Source organism: Pleuronectes platessa, chromosome 11 (genome assembly GCF_947347685.1).
Source record: "Pleuronectes platessa chromosome 11, fPlePla1.1, whole genome shotgun sequence".
NCBI lineage: Eukaryota > Metazoa > Chordata > Actinopteri > Pleuronectiformes > Pleuronectidae > Pleuronectes > Pleuronectes platessa.
Window position 1 is genome coordinate 26,646,150 of NC_070636.1, and position 17,022 is coordinate 26,663,171.

Here is a 17,022-nt window from a genome sequence, read left to right on the forward strand (position 1 = left end):
TTCAATGAGAGCTATGGTTGGAAGCGCAGGGTGAAGATGAAAATGGCCAACTACAGGACTCAACTTAGGGCACACGGTACATCTCCCGAGGTCACAGTGAATTCTTTGAAATCCAAGTCTCAAGGGGACTCCTACCCAGCTAAGAATATCAAGAGACCTAGACGAGCTGAGGCCAATCATTTTCCACCTTTGCCAAGTGGTGATACTACAGAAAGCCTGGAACAAGAGAGGGTTTCCCTTTTGACTGAACTACAGAAAAAAAAAAAAGTCAAATAATAAAAGAAAAGATGGCAAAGACGTTTGGATACCGTAGACAAGAAATAGTGCATAAGCAGCCGAGCACTGAAGACATCTTGGCAAGATGGCCAGCACTTTTTCAGATGGAAGAGGTATGTTTTTATATGTAAGGCACCTTAGACCTTTTTTTGAGGGGGACTTAATATATTTAGTAATGCCATTAGTTAGACATTCATGAACGATGATTTTTGAACCTTCAAAACTTACGTATTTACAGAAGAGGATTTATTTAACTCCACTTTCAAAGCTCTTTCTGCATGCTCTGTTTTTGTTTCTCCAGATTAATGCTGAGTTCATGCGGGTGACAACAGTTCCCTTGGAGACAAAGTTCTTAGCGCAGTTGGACAAGCACACGTCGAAACTGCTGGAGGTCATCAGGAGCAAGGGAGGACGTGTGAAAGAGCAGACCAAGGCAACTTTGCAGGTTTTAGATGAGGTATCTATGTATGAGTTGGTTCTCAGTGGGATCTATAGTTGAATAGTTGGGGTGTATGTGCTTTTAATAATACATATTCTTCCTCAGACTGTGGACATCACAATTAGAAGAGAGTGCATCTTCAAATCTTTGATCTACCTTGGTGAACCTGTTCATCACCTCATTAAAGAAGTCCAGGTAAGGGCATCTCTCTTACTAACACAGACAATACCTATGTACCAACTTTTGTTTTGAGATGCAACATAGCACTGTATATATATTTCGGGTAATAAACATTCCTCTAATTTGTGACTATTTAAAATTATGGCCAATTTTGTTCTAAATTACCCATTTAATTTATCAAAATATAGAGACAGTCTCAGCAAATATGATTGACGAATCTAAATCCACTGTTTTACACTGGAAACAATTATTCAAACTACTCAACTATTACACTTAAACATGCATTTTTAACAATTCAACTGCCTTGAGTACTTAAATTCATCACCATTCATCTCTTAGTTTACAAGTTATACTTTTCAGCTGTTGCGTCAGCTTTATCAGCATTGCTTCAGCAGTTTCTTCAGTGGTGGTCAGCATTGACATGCATTGTCTTCAGGAAATTCTCTTTCTAATTGTCCTCATTTGTTGTTTTTTTGTGTGTGCAGGATATGCAGGAAAATGAAGACACCATGGCAATAGTCAGTGGAACTGAGGACATTAAAATCTTCATTGATGGAACAGAGGTCCTCAGAGAGGTGCCCACAATAGTAACGGCTGTTGCTATGTTCTTCGGGCTCACCTACGCACTCAACATAAAGTATCCCAAAAAACTGCAGTACACCCTTGAATTTCTTCAAAGGGTCCTGATGGAGCTTGGTGGGAAAAAGATGTCCCCAAAAATGCATCGGCTGGTTACCCAGCTTTGCAGCCAAGAGTAGGCCCAAATGCTGTTTGCTGCTTGTTCATTTGAAAATTCATGTCTTGAATGCATGTCTACTGTTTGTATTTGAGATCAGTTTATCTGAAAATGTTTCCCTGTTGCTGTTTGTTCAACCAAAAATGTTGGGAAGGACCGTTAAGCTTGGTCTATGTTGAATTTTTTTTCAATTCAACAATAAATGTGTTGAAAAGGAATGGCTTCTGAGTGTAAATCAAAAGGTTTTAAACATTTTTTATTAATTCCGGTCTATAAACATTAAATTATGATGACTTTAAATTTTTATTTGAGATAACTTAAAAAAAATTGTTTGCTCCCATATTTAAAAGTTGTTTAAATGAATTTAAAATAATCAGATTTAACAAAGTAGATTATTTACATTAAGTAATAAAACCAACCATTTATTTTAATTTAGGAAAATTTGAAATAATTGCTTTGGTTCAACCTTCAGAAATGGGTTTACATGAAGTTAAATATTTCAGGTCAAATCAAATGAAATAATTTATATTGTATCACACTACAATATTAGTTGTGATCGATTACCTCAATTTTTTAAATTTTAGCCAATGTTAAAAAAATTTCAGTGTAGGACAGAGCTGCCTCTTCTCTTCTGCGGTTTCCTTGGGAACCAAGGTTGCGCCATGAGGCTGAATAGATAATAACAGAAGGAAGGTACAAAGTATCTTTAGCCCGCCATCCATTTTTAATTGGCCCGCATCAATGTCTTAAAATATAATATATAAAAATATATATATTATATATTTTTTTAAACTAACAATTTAGTCCCACTTAAATGGCACTTACTTATAGCACTTTGTTTTGCTTTATTTTTGAAGACATTTTACTTTCTTGATTCTTGTTGTTCTGGGTTTGTACCCTCGGGGTTGATGCACTTAAGGCCGGCGCATGCTTCTGCGTTTTCAGAGACATGCAAGAAGGGGTACGCTCAAGAGCCCCTTGCGTGCCCCTTCTGTGCTTGCGTGTGTTGCCCAATTTTTTTAACTATACGACAAAGCTACGCAAGCCTCACGCAGCCCGCAAGGCTGTGATTGGTCCGCTAACTACATCCTTTCAGGAGTCACATTTCCGGTTTCATGCCTCATAATACTGGCAGAAACCACGGAAGATTTAGAAGAACGAATAGGGACAAAATAGAAGAGCGTTTGGCAGAAGAGGTCCGAAATATGACCACTTGTATAACCCGTCATTGACGGAATACAAGGACACGCAGATGGCCTACAATTCGTGGCAGGACATCTCGGCTAACGTCGGTTTGCAGGTCGATAAAGTTACGAAGCTGTGGAGAAATATCAGGGACAAATTTGTCCTCCAGAAAAAGTAATAAAATAATAAACAGTCGACGTCGACTGCCGCACACAAAGAAGGCGTCCCTAAGGTAGACAAAAAACGTTACTCCACCTAGTGTTCTGGCGGTGGATTGCTTTGCAACACGCGTAACCCTTGGAGAACCGTAAATTAAAACGAGTCCATCAACACAACTGCGTGAAAAGTTGCAGCCGCAGTTGCAGAACCATGCGCCGGCCTTTATTGTAAGTCGCTTTGGATAAAGGCGTGAGCTAAATTAAATGTAATGTGATATAATGGACTATGGCCCACTGTATTGCACTTCTCAGCCCTGACTTGCCAGCTGTCCCTCAGAACGCCGCCACGCTGCCACTGCTATGTGGCAGGAGTTCGGAATATCCGAGTTGCCCTGAACGCAGCACAGCGGGGATGTTAGCAGCGGGAGGAAGCAGCTCAGAGTTGCCTCCGCTGCTCACTCAAGGCCAATGATTTACAATAATGACAAACCCTGGTTCACAGCTAAACTCAAAAAGTTAAGGTTGGAGAAGGAAGAGGCGTTGAGGACCAGGGACAGAGTCAGGTATATAGAGTCTAAATACAGGTTTAGCAAGGAGGTGAGAGAAGCTAAACGACTGTACTCTGAGAAACTTCAACAACAGTTCTCAGCCAATGACTCTGCCTCTGTCTGGAGAGGGCTTAAGGCCAATGTATGCTTCTCCGTTTTGACGAACACGGACAGATAGGACCGCCCTCTCCAACGTGGAACGCCCTCTCCGTGCCTCTCCGCGGCTCCTCGCAGAGCTTTTCGTGCAGCTCTCATTTTTCTAACTACACGTCGAAATGGCGGACAGCCCACGGATAGCACTTGGCTGTGATTGGTCCACTAAAAACATCATTTCCGCCCGGCGTCATTTCCGGACCTCTAACTTCCTGTTTCATTCCCTAAATCACAATAAACCTAAATCACAACTAAGACTCTATGATTAATGTGACAAGTGTGTTAAGCCAGCGGCGTTGTCCGGCTGACGGTGGCTGGTTAGAGCACTTACAGCACGTGTGTACGGTCACATACGGTTATAACGAACTTTGATAACGGGGATAGCGGGCTAGCCACCATGCTAACTGCGGTGGGAACAGCGCAAAAACCCGCTGACTTAATCCCACGGCTCTCATGACACTGTTTCTCAAACACCATCAGGTTAGAAGCAAACACTTGGTAGTAGTTAGTATCGGGTGTCCGCCCTGACTGTGTGTGGAAGCTGGGGGGGAAGCTAGCTGCCTCCGTGTAGCTTCAAGCTGTTGCAGCTGTTGAATTAGCAATGCAGTTTGGAAACAAGACCGGCGAACCGCTGCGTTAAGACACGATAACATAAGCATTTTGACCCGCTGGGTTTCACTTTATTTCAGCAAAACTGTCGCGTCATCAAAAGCCCTTTTCTGTTGTCATCGTTCACTGTGTGTGAGGAGCCGGGGGGACGTAAATAAACCAGCGTGGACTTATTCTATATACCTCATGAGGTAGGCTTCTCTAAGCTCGACTTCCATGGCGCCAACTACTGTTCTGGCGGTGAATTGTTTTCGGAACAAAAAGGCTCGTAGAACTATAAATCAAAAAGTGTCCGTCCGCTCCGTCCGTCCGTAACGGACTCGGAGAAGCATACAGAGGCCTTTAGGCAGATTACAAATTGCAAGCCCAGAGCCCCCCACTCCACTAACGACTCACGCCTGGCCAACGACTTGAACAAGTTTTACTGTCGCTTCGGAAGACAATGGGGAAAGTCCTGAAACCATCCCCCATGACACTACAGCCAATCAGCTGCAGCTCCCCCACCAAAGCAAGGGCCTCCACCTCTCCACAACTTCCCACCTCTAAGTCCCTCCCCCCTCTACCACAGCGACGACTCTCTCCATCCTGGAGAGGGACGTCAACAGACTCTTCAGGAGACAGAACCCCCGCAAAGCAGCCGGGCCAGACACTGTCTCTCCATCAATCCTGAAGCACTGTGCTGATCAGCTGTCTCCGGTGTTTACTGACATTTTTAACACCTCACTGAAGACATGTCATGTACCAGCCTGCTTCAAGACCTCCACCATCATCCCTGTCCCCAAAAAAAACAAGATCGCTGGACTCAACGATTACAGACCCGTCGCCCTGACCTCTGTGGTGATGAAGGCATTTGAGCGCCTCGTGCTTTGTCACCTCAAAGCCATCACTGACCCTCTCCTGGACCCCCTGCAGTTTGCCTACAGAGCCAACAGGTCTGTAGACGATGCAGTCAACATGGCCCTCCACTTCATCCTCCAGCACCTGGACTCCTCAGGAACCTACGCCAGGATCCTGTTTGTGGACTTCAGCTCTGCCTTCAACACTATCATCCCGAATCTGCTACAGGAGAAGCTCTCCCAGCTGAGTGTGCCTGACTCCACCTGCAGGTGGATCACTGACTTCCTGTCTGACAGGAGGCAACGCGTGAGGCTGGGTAAGTATGTCTCTGAATTAGGATCCATTAGCACCGGTTCCCCTCAAGGCTGTGTTCTTTCACCTCTTCTCTTCTCCCTGTATACCAACAGCTGCACCTCCAGTCACCAGTCCGTCAAACTCCTTAAGTTCGCGGATGACACCACCCTCATTGGGCTCATCTCTGATGGGGATGAGTCCGCCTAAAGGTGGGAGGTTGACCATCTGGTGACCTGGTGTGACCGGAACAACCTGGAGCTCAACGCTCTGAAAACAGTGGAGATGGTTGTGGACTTCAGAAGGAACCCAGCCCCACCCACCCCCATCACCCTGAGAGACGCCCCAGTCGTCACTGTGGAGTCCTTCCGCTTCCTGGGCACCATCATCTCCCAGGACCTCAAATGGGAGCTGAACATCAGCTCCATCACCAAAAGAGGTCAGTAGAGGATGTACTTCCTGCGGCAGCTGAAGAAATTCAACCTGCCAAAGACAATGATGGTGCACTTCTACACCTGCATCATCGAGTCCATCCTCACCTCCTCCATCACCATCTGGTTCGCTGCTGCCACTGCAAACGACAAAAGGAGGCTGCAGCGGATCATCCGTTCTGCTGAGAAGGTGATCGGCTGCAATCTGCCATCTCTTCAGGACCTGTTGCCTCTAGGACCCTGAGGCGTGTGTGACGGTCTCTGTTTTGCTCTGCTGCTATTTCTATGGATTTCACTGGAGTCAGGTTTAATGGAAGCAGTGTAACTTTATTCTGCAACATCTGCAACATCTGCAACATATATGGGACAAAACAGCCACAGTCATCCATAGCGCGAGCACCTGCTTCTGAGTAACACGTGATCGTATAGTGGTAGACAATCATTTATACTTTACAACATACCTGCAACATATATGGGACAAAACAGCCACAGTCATCTACAAAAGAAAGTTGCATATTACTTCACAGGTTTCATACACTAAATTAACCATAAGCAACTAACTAAAAGACTAACAGGAAAGAAGGACAACCTACCCATAGCGCGAGCACCTGCTTCTGAGGTAAAAACAAAGTGCGCCAGACTTAACCACCCAGAAGCTCCCGCGATAGGTTTTCAAAATAAAAGACACGGCAAAATAAAAGAAATACATCAAAACTGTGACTGTTATCCCACATTGAACAGGATTTAACCAACAACATATTTACACCGTTACACGTGCAGGTAAGATTGTGGCTGATCCCTCCCACCCGGGTCACAAACTATTTGAGGTTCTGCCCTCGGGCAGGAGGCTGCGGGCCATCAGGACCAAAACCTCCCGCCACAAGACCAGCTTCTTCCCAGCTGCAGTTGGCCTCATCAACAAGGCCCGGGACCCCCACCTGACTCAGACTTTTATTCCGTCCCCACACATTGAGGATGTGTTAAATTAACACATTAAATCATATCATATTATATTATACTGCATTACATTGCATATTGCAATCGGACACTGTTTACTGTGTTGCATTTTGCATTTCACTTTTTACTTCACTTTTTACATCTTTTATATATTTTTATTCAGAAATGTTTATGTCAAAATAAATGTTACTTTGTATAGATATTGGAAAAAAGTGAGTAAATAAGAAGTTAACAGTGAGTAAATATATACTGGTTTTCTATTTTTTATTGCTTTTCCTATGTATGTTGTATTTATTGCGTTTTTATGTTATTGCGTTTTTATGTTTCTGTTAATTGTAAGCACCAATTACCAGAGCAAATTCCTTGTAGGTGTAAACCTACTTGGCAATAAAATACTTCTGATTCTGATTCTGATGTATGCTTCTCCGTTTTGACGGACACGGACAGATAGGACCGCCTTCTCCAACGTGGAACGCCCTCTCCGGGCCTCTCCGCGGCTCCTCGGAGAGCTTTTCGTGCAGCTCTCATTTTTCTAACTACACGTCGAAATGGCAGAGAGCCCACGGATAGCCCTTGGCTGTGATTGGTCCGCTAACGCCAGCATTTCGGGACCTCAAACTTCCTGTTCTATTCCCTACATCACAATAAACCAAAATCACAACTACGACTCTATGATTAATGTGACAAGTGTGTTAAGCCAGCGGCGTTGTCCGGCTGACGGTGGCTGGTTAGAGCACTTACAGCATGTGTGTACGGTCACATACGGTTATAACGAACTTTCATAACGGGGCTAGCGGGCTAGCCACCATGCTAACTGCGGTGGGAACAGCGCAAAAACCCGCTGACTTTAATCCCAAGGCTGTTATTACACTGTTTCTCAAACACCGTCAGGTTAGAAGCAAACACTTGGTAGTTGCTAGTATCGGGTGTCCCTGCTGACTGTGTGTGGAAGCTGGGGGGAAGCTAGCTGCCTCCGTGTAGCTTCAAGCTGTTGCAGCTGTTGAATTAGCAACGCAGTTTGGAAACAAGACCGGGGAACCGCTGCGTTAAGACACGATAACATAAGCATTCTGACCCGCTGGGTGTCACTTTATTTCAGCAAAAACTGTCACGTCATCAACATCCTTTTTCTGTTAGTTGCCATCGTTCACTGTGTGTGAGGAGCCGGGAGGACGTAAATAAACCAGCGTGGACTTCTTCTATATACTTCATGAGGTAGGCTTCTCTAAGCTCGACTTCCGTTGCGCCATCTACTGTTCTGGCGGTGAATTGTTTTCACAACAAAAAGGCTCGTAGAACTATAATTCAAAAAGGGTCTGTCCGCTCCGTCCGTCCGTCAGTCCGCAACGGACTCGGAGAAGCATACAGAGGCCTTCAGCCTCATGTCCGCACACGGACCCTCAGTCCGAGCGGAGGGGAACCCAGACAGACCCGGGTCTGGGTGAGGGGTTCAGGGAGTGAGGGCGTGACAACAACCGGACTGAGTGGTCGAGAACCGTCAAATCGAGTTAGCTCTCAGCGGCTAGCTGGTCTCTCATCGGGGCTTAAGAGTACAGCTGCGCATATTTTCAAGTGTAGCCAGTCAACGGATCCTGTTTAACTGCCACAAGAGTTTTTCATCTTTTAATAAAGACCTCAGGAAACACGCTGTGTTTTTCCTATTTTTACCGCATTTTAATATAGCCTATAAATAGTGAATTTTAATATAACAATATGAATGATTAATTGAAAGTTGATCGTTAATTCTCCCGACGATCGATTAAGATAATTTAATCGAAGGCCCATCCCTAGTTCATTTACGCTGAGTTTTAAATAATTCATAAGCTTTTAAAGAAATACGCTAAAAATATAAGTAGGCATACTTGGGTTTGTGTCATTTAAGGTATACTGTATCCCTTGGAATTCTCATTGTTAGTTTGAACACTACATTTTGTCACTTTTTCGCGTATACACAGAGATTTCACAAAATGTTCGGTCATGGAAATTTGGTTCAAAGTTATTGAAAAGTCATGGAAAAGTCATGGAAATCAATTGGTGAAAATGTGTATGAACCCTGTACAGCATAGTACAAGCTGATAAGTTCTGTTCTATTTCAGATAAATTATTTCAGATATTAAAAAAGAGTGATTATGAGAGTTTAAGAAGAAGACAAATAATCATAAAATTGTGTTATACTGTCCTTATTTCACATGGCAATGCTGAGAGACTTTCACTGATAAAGCAACGACGGTTGCTCCAACAGCTGCTCCAGCTGCTATTCCAATTGCCAAACCTATTGGACCTCCTACGACTCCAAGCAGACCTCCAACGGCAACACCACAGGCTGTTGCTACAATTATCACTTTAGCCGCAATAAATTCATTTGATCTTTCAGCTCAAGCTCTGGCTGCATGCTCATATCTCATCTGCACCCTTCTCTCCTCCCTTTGGTAGGCCCTCTCAGTTCATCCAACTCTTTCTGCTTTTGGGCTTCCATTTCCTTTAGGAGTCACTCTTTCTCCTTCTCGATGGCTTCCTCTGCTCTCATGAACATTTCATTGGTGTAATATCTTCTACTGTTAGCCATTGTCATCTTCTCAATTTTGTTCAGGAGTATATTGGTTTGTACAGGGTTTTTGATTTCGATGTTAAAGACATGGTATTGACCGTAACAATTCCGGATGAGGATTTGCAGGTCGGTACTCTCTGGAATATAGCCCTCTATGGTTTGCTTCCTCAGCTGGTCTCCATGAGTGAACAACACCATAGTGTATTTGGCAACATCTTAACTAAAAGTGGTCTGAATCATCTTAATGGTTTCTTTGTCCTCCTGGGTAAATCTTCCAAGCTGAAGAACCACAACAAAAGCATGAGGACCAGGAGCAGACAATGAAATTCACATCTTGATCCTTTTCAATACTTCCTCTTGGGTAAAATTAGTGTAAAATAGTCCAGGCGTGTCAATAACAGACACCTTTCAATCATCAACATTTCCCTTGGCTTTCTGGCAATCAGCCGTCAAAGGAGACAGAGTCAGTTCAGACTCAAATACCTCTCTGCCCAAGATGGTGTTTCCTGCCGCACTTTTCCCCAATCCAGTCTTCCCAACTAGAACGATCCTCCATAAGCATATACCCACATCTAAATCTCCTTTGGTGTGCATCACATAGTGTCCTGCAAGCCTTTTTTTCCCTAGGACATTGAAAGCATCGCCCACCCTACTCTGCCTCTGGTTGGTTAGTACTCATTGCTTTGTTTGTTGGTTTAGGTATGAGGAGTGGTGATTAGTTAGTTAGGATAAGAATTCAGAAATCAAGCAAAATTTGGCCTCTAGTGAAATTCAAACATGCAGCGAACTACCCAAACAAAACAATTCAGCAGAAAGACCTTGCCCTAATACCTCGGTGCTGCTACCCAGCAGTCCAAATAGTGATGGTGGTTCTGAGAGCTAACACGCTTACGCTCCGTCCCCAAGTCCTCAAATCAACTGATCAAAGTGACAGTTTACAAAATAAACTACTGGCCGATAGACTACTAAGTTGACTCAAAATGCATCATTATGTAGTTGCATTAATCAAGAGTCTAGGGGCCAGTATAGGTGCAAAATCTGCATCTGAAATTAAGTGAATAGGTGCAAATACCATACATTTTTGGGTGAACTAAACATGCAAGAGAATTCTTAGATGTCACTGATTATAACATATAACATTTATCTCTGGGGTTCTGCCGGACACGTCACCAGGTTCACTGGATCATGTCGAGAAGAAGCCCCGTTCAATCCTAAGTCCACAGTATATATAATCAGACACAGGGTGGGCACAGAGGCGGTTATTTTTCTTTGAGGGAATTCAGTTATTGGCCAGATGTATACTGTTTCCTCAAAGTGCAGTTTTTTGCAAGCACATCCCTTTCAACTGACCAGGTGTCCCACTACTGTGGCCTTGGCAAACAGGGAGCTTGCTACAGTGGAGAGACCCAGCAGATTAGACTTAGAGGAGGATTTCATATCTTTTTCTCACCATGTTTCATGAAGCACCTCATTGTATTAGTTCTAGCACGTCCTCTCTCTTTTCTGAGCATCCGTGCTTTCATTATTTAAAATCTCAAGATGAATTTCCATCACACATTTTTCTCCGAATTGTATTTTGCAGTCAGATTGACACTCAGATTGACACCTGCTTTCTGTGGTCGTGCTCTGGGCCTGACCCTGTGTCTGAGTCAAAAAGATATACATCATTCCAAATGTAGCGGGTCAGTTCTTAATAAAGTTTTATACTTTTAGCAGTGTCATTTTCCCCGCTCTGGATGTGTTAATTAACCTGACAGGACAGCAACTCCTATAGGCGGCAGGGAGGCGGAGGAGTTTATTTAAGGACACCTTAGCACTCTCCCTCGTCCTCTCTCTCTCTCTCCCCACTGCCGGTCCTGTGGGTGTGTGCGGAAGTTCAGTGAGAGCGCAGCACGTGTGGTCGCAATTGTTTGTCGCAGTAAGTTGCTGGAAGTTATATAATGTTAACGGCGATCACAGAGAAAGTGTCCGCAAATTGTAACTGAAGTTTGTCCTTAGAGCCCAGCGTGAAGCTGTGTCTGTGTGCGACTGTGTCGGCGTCACCGTGGATGCACGCTGTCCCTGCTTTATTTTAATGAATTAAAGGTATGAGATAAGGATGTGTTTTTATGTTTGTAAATGTTTTTAAATATTATAAATGTGTTTAAATTGTGTGACCTAACTATAACATGTTTGTTTTATAGGGCTGCCTCCAGCTAAATAGTTACGGTCACTGTTTTTTCCCACTTTAGATTTGATTAAAGTGGGAAAATTTGATTATTTGTTTCTTGGTGTTTTGTTTTGTTCTATTGCAAGGTGCAATATATATGGTTGACTGGGACTGTGCAATTCAGTGGTAGTGACTTGAATGGTGGTGAATTATTGGCTCCATAAAGTAGAGGCCCTCTTTTGTCATTTTGCTGTTGTATATCGTTTGCAGTGATTTTCTTAAAGTGTGTTGTGTTTGGTTTTTAATGCATGATATTTTAGTATTGTACAATTGGGTCTGGAGCCTCTAATTTCTCTCTATTTTAAGCTGTCATTTATATCAAGTCCAGGCCAGCCTTTCCAACCTTTGCACATGTCACTTTACTGTTTGAGCAGTCTGTTTTAAATCATTTGCATCTATTAAATAAATTGTATTTTGTATTTGATATCTCAGCCTCCCGTCCCGTCTTATTCTGGATACTTGTTGAACCGAATTGACATTAACTGTCATCTCTGAACCATTTTTAATCACTACACAAATAAAAGAATCAGTTGTAGCATTATTGATAATATAGATTATACAGCTAATATTTGTTAACAGGATATAGGTAAAATATAATCACAAGATACAGAGAAACATAGACATCTCAACAACGGGCTGCTATAAAAAAGATGTATTAGGAGTTTACCCTCTTCTCCAGGCACTGCTACGCCACTGGTTACATGTTTAAATCAAAACAACAATTAATAAATGTAAGGTTAGCATTCTTACTTCATTCCGTTACCTAAACATGATGTTGTTTCACATGATACGTCTTCATGAATTCCCTGGAGATGTTTTGTCTGACAGGGGGGCCCAAATTCATTTCCATATTCTGTAAGGAGTTCTGCACGCTGCTGGGAGCATCGGTCAGCCTCTCCCCTGGTTACCACCCCAAATCCAATGGCCAAACTGAGTGCATAAACCAGCAATTTGAGACCTGAATCCGCTGCCTGGTGGCCCAGAATACCACCTATTGGACCATCTCAGATAAAGTATCAACCCAACACACTCCCTTGCTCATCTTCTGGTCTGTCCCCCTTCCAGTGCGCCTACTGGGGATGGCCAGTAGGACCATGTTCCTACCAATATCAATGTTTTGCTGAAGAGCCCTTACCTTCAGCTAGTTGTTTCAAGTGTTTGGCAAGCTCCTCCTCCATCTCATCTGTGAATATTCTCTTTGCCTCAGCTACTTCACCCCAGGCTCTTCCCATTTATCTTTTTTCTTTATGAATCTTTTGAAGGTTGTCTTATCAATATTTCTATCCCTTCCAGCTTTTCTAAAGGACTTCTTTCCTTGCATGACCTCAGCGGCTGCACTCTCCATCTCTGCGATGGGTGTTTGGCCCCTGGTTGTCTTCCTGGTGTAGTTTCTTGACATGATTGCTTTTCTACAATGTTTATGACATTAAAAATAAAACATATGTAATGTAATATTACACTACAATATGTTTTAGACTAAATTTGTGCTTCATGTCTCACTTTACCCCACAGCATTTGTCTCACTTTACCCCACAGCCAACATTTTAGAAAAAACAACAAAACTTTTTTATGGCTGCGCAGAAGCACACATACAGGTGATGAGATCCTGTAAGGACGCTGTGAACAGACAGTAGGGGAGAGCGGGTAATGTGAGACATGTTATACATTTGCTCCCCTCTAGGTGAGCTAAAATTATATATCAGTAAAATGTAGACATTTCCCATTAATACAGGATGTTTCCTAGCAATGGAAATGATCAGAATGTCTTCAAGGCAAACGGCAGGGAAAATATGATTGTTTTTTAAAAAGTGAGACAGACCAGAGAAATCAAGGGGATAAAGTGATCCACTTACTTTTTCCACTTTAAAACTAACATAACAACACATGTTATAATATTTAAAATCCTAACAGCTAGATTGACAACCACACATTCCAAAACAAATTTTGGACTAGTAACAGAATCATGGGGATTGGTCAATTACGCACATTTATGTGGATGTATTGTTTCATCCACATTGTAAATCATATGTGGAGGGAATGTGTGCCTGTTAAAGAAGAGAGGCAGGGGAAAAACCTTATCAGAATCAAAACCAAATCTTACAGGTTAAGCCTCCATAAAACATTTGCAACTAAAGAATTAATTCTGTCACCTGTCCATCAGATTTTCAAAGAACTCCCCCACTGTAGTTTTATTGAAGGCTGTAGCTCTTCCCAGGGATGTTGCCTCCGGAGTTCGGACAGAGAGATGGCGACGTGCTAGGAAGCTGCCAAACCACTCTAAAGAGTAACGAATCCATTATTATAAAATTTAGCTTTGTGGTAAGATCTTCTTTCTTTCTTTCCTTGCATGACCTCAGCGGCTGCACTCCATCTCTGCGACGGGTGTTTGGCCCCAGGTCGTCTTCCTGGTGTAGTTTCTTGGCATGATGGCTTTTCTACAATGTTTATGACATTAAAAATAAAACATATGTAATGTAATATTACACTACAATATGTTTAAGACTAAACTTAACTTGTGCTTCATGTCTCACTTTACCCCACAGCATTTGTCTCACTTTACCCCACAGCAAACATTTTAGAAATCTCTTAGCAATTCAGGCTAAACTTCAGCTAGCATCAATCACATGGTTTTATATGTTGGAAGTTCATCAACATTTATGATAAAGTTTTTCTACCTGAATCAATTTGTTTTGACACAATAGTTGATTAAGTTCAAAGCAAGAAAATTTACTTTTACACGCAATTTTTGTGAAAAAACATACTTACCAAAGAACCAGCACCAACTTCTCCTTCATGACAAGGGGGGAATGAGAGGGGCTTGAAAACATTATGTTCACATGACCACAAATGTAATCCGTTGCCTAGATAAAGGGAGTGTCTCACATTACCTGATGTCTCACATTACCCCGCTCTCCCCTACTCCACAACCACTGCTCCACTGCGAGAGGTCCTAAAAAAGGATGCCATTTGGACGGGACTCCTACCTGCTCTGCCAGTGTTTGCCAACTCAACGCACAGCTCGACTCGCCGCAAGTGCTTGCACACTTTGACCTGGAAAGCCCATGATCCTGACCTGTGATGCCGCAAATACCACAATCTGTGCGGTGCTGTCCCAACTCCAGCATGTCACTGAACGCCCTGTAACATTCGTCTCTTGATCCCTCACCTCAGCTGAACAAAAGTACTCAGTGGGGGAGCTGGAGGCACTGGCCTGTGTCTGGGCATGTGAGCGGTGGAACATGTGTCTGGACAGCATTTGACACTGCGGACAAACCACCAGGCCCTCACAGCCCTGCTTGCTACATCTGGGTTGGGACACAAACCACTGAGGATTCACAGCTGGTCAGAGAGGCTCCAACAATACAACTTCTCCACGCTGTTACTCCCGGGAGAGACAACGTGGTGGCAGACCTGCTCTCTTGAGTCACCCTCAACCCCACGCCAGACCTGGGCTTAGACACAACTGAACTGGAGTTTATTCATATGCACCAGGCCGTAGTCCCCCTTCCAGACCTCCAGCTTGCATCAGCCCAAGACCCCACGCTCTCATAGCTCCAAACCTTCATCAGAGAGAGTTGGCCCCTCGAAAGTCCAAGAGGAGCTTGTGCCATTCAACCATGTCAGGGATGAGCCGTCCTGCTGGAAAGATGTCTGTGTGGCCCGGGGACTCTGCACGGCCGTCCTCAGCATCCTGAGGGCGCGTACCCTGTCTATAGCACACAAAGGTAACCTAGGCAGTGTGAAGGTGAAGCAATGCTGCAGGGGATTGGATCGGTGGCAAGATATCGACAGATGTAGGGAGTATGTTAAAAGACTGCAAAGCCTGCCTGGTCAGTGGGAAGATTGGCCCACCGCCACCTCTGCAGTCTCTGCGGTAGACACCCACACCTTGGGAACACATCCAGGTGGACATCTGCAGTAAGCTCCATGTTGTCCCACAGCATCAGCGCTTCATCATTGTAGCCTACGACCTACATTCAGGGGTGGACTGGCCATCTGGCATACCGGGCATCGTCCCGGTGGGCCGTTGACCCAATGTGGGCCGGTCTGGTCCGCTATGTTTTTTGTTGTTTTTTCTCATCTTCCTCTCTAAATTCCCTCCAATTGGGCCGGCCAATTGGCTACAGAGGGCTAGCAGTGTGTTGCCAGCATCGACACATATTATTGGTCTATTGTTTGTCATTGTCAATCAATCATTGGCTGACAGGCTCAGAGAGTTTATCATGTATTTTTTAATGTATAAATTCATACTTCATAATTATAATAATTTTCAAAATGTTTTAAAAGAAACACACATCCAAAAAGTTCTCAACTCTAGGTGCAGGACAGAGGAAAACATTTTCTTTATTTTTCAGACATTATAATGTATCCATGTCCTTCTCCGGTTGACCATTTGACATGTGAGAGCCTGAGGAGTTGTTCCCCCTCTGTTCATGTTCGAGGACTTGCTCTCTGTCTGCCTCCACTCTCTGCCTTCACTGTACCAAAGTTTGTCTGTTGAGTCTCCTCTAGTCTGGTGAGTTTATCATTTTTTATGTTTTATGAAATCATACTTAATTTGTGATGATTAGAGACATTATATTGTATCCATGTCCTTCTCAGGTTGACCACTTGACATGTGAGAGTCTGAGGAGGCCTGCCCTTTTGGGCTGGGCTTCAGCTGCAGATCTAAAGGCTGCTTCCAGGGGCATGGGGCCCTCAGCCTTTGTTTTTCTTTGCTTCTGCACCTTACAACATACATCATACCTTATTTTCACACATCCAAACACCGTTAACACCACTGACGCGTAACATATTTTACACATCCCACTACGTAGTTAGAGCTATCTTCATTTGGAGTTAAATAAATTTACTTTTGGCTTGAGAGGTTTGTGTATGGCCTCCCTTCTTGTTGCCATCTTTGAGCTAGGTGGTAACAGTAGTAAGCATGAGAGAAGACGCCACAAGATTTGTGGACTTCTATGTGGTGTCCGCTGATAATGTAGTGGGCTGGTCTGGACAGACAATGCCAGGGCTGAATTTTTGTCCCAGTCCACCCCTGCCTACATTACAAGTGGCCAGAGGTGGTCGCCACAGGGTCCGTTAAAACTCGGGTAGTCACACACTTCCTCGCCTCTCTTTTTGCTCGGTGGGGCTTCCCTGATACCATCACTACAAATAATGGCCCGCAGTTTGTCTCAGCCAAGTTTGCAACATTTATGAAGGGCCGGGTTATGAACCACATCGGCACAGCCTTCTGCCAACTGAAGGCACTGGGTGTTAGAGAGGTTCAACCAGACACTGAAAAACCAGACACTCCTAATTTATCCTCCTTCACACACTGCTCGTACTCCACTCGTTGCACATATTGCTTCATGCATATGTGGCCAGATGTGTGCGCCCTCCCTGCCAGAATCGCCCCGCCCGAGACCGTTGAGTGCAGTAGCGCGCCAGCGTGGTAAGTAACGTTGTCTGCTGTCCTCGTG

The 17,022-nt window shown here is 43.9% G+C and overlaps 1 protein-coding gene and 1 pseudogene across 1 annotated transcript; one reads left to right on the forward strand and one right to left on the reverse strand.

Annotated features, from left to right (window-relative positions):
• Nucleotides 1-264: 264 nt before the first annotated feature.
• On the forward strand, nucleotides 265-1,775 carry LOC128451422 (uncharacterized). Its single transcript, XM_053435250.1, has 4 exons — nucleotides 265-389; nucleotides 578-733; nucleotides 821-910; nucleotides 1,381-1,775. Exons 1-4 carry the CDS (start codon nucleotides 288-290, stop codon nucleotides 1,651-1,653), a joined length of 621 nt encoding a protein of 206 aa, XP_053291225.1. The 5' UTR covers nucleotides 265-287; the 3' UTR covers nucleotides 1,654-1,775.
• A 7,513-nt stretch (nucleotides 1,776-9,288) lies between these two features.
• On the reverse strand, nucleotides 9,289-9,942 carry LOC128450386 (GTPase IMAP family member 7-like; annotated as a pseudogene).
• Nucleotides 9,943-17,022: the final 7,080 nt, after the last annotated feature.

Bases quoted from the DNA above. Each gene is read 5' to 3' on its own strand.
- LOC128451422 (XM_053435250.1), top strand. From the start codon at position 288: ATGGCAAAGACGTTTGGATACCGTAGACAAGAAATAGTGCATAAGCAG. The intron at 734-820 runs GTATCTATGTAT...ATTCTTCCTCAG, and splicing joins CTTTGCAGGTTTTAGATGAG to ACTGTGGACATCACAATTAG. The intron at 911-1,380 runs GTAAGGGCATCT...TTGTGTGTGCAG, and splicing joins ACCTCATTAAAGAAGTCCAG to GATATGCAGGAAAATGAAGA.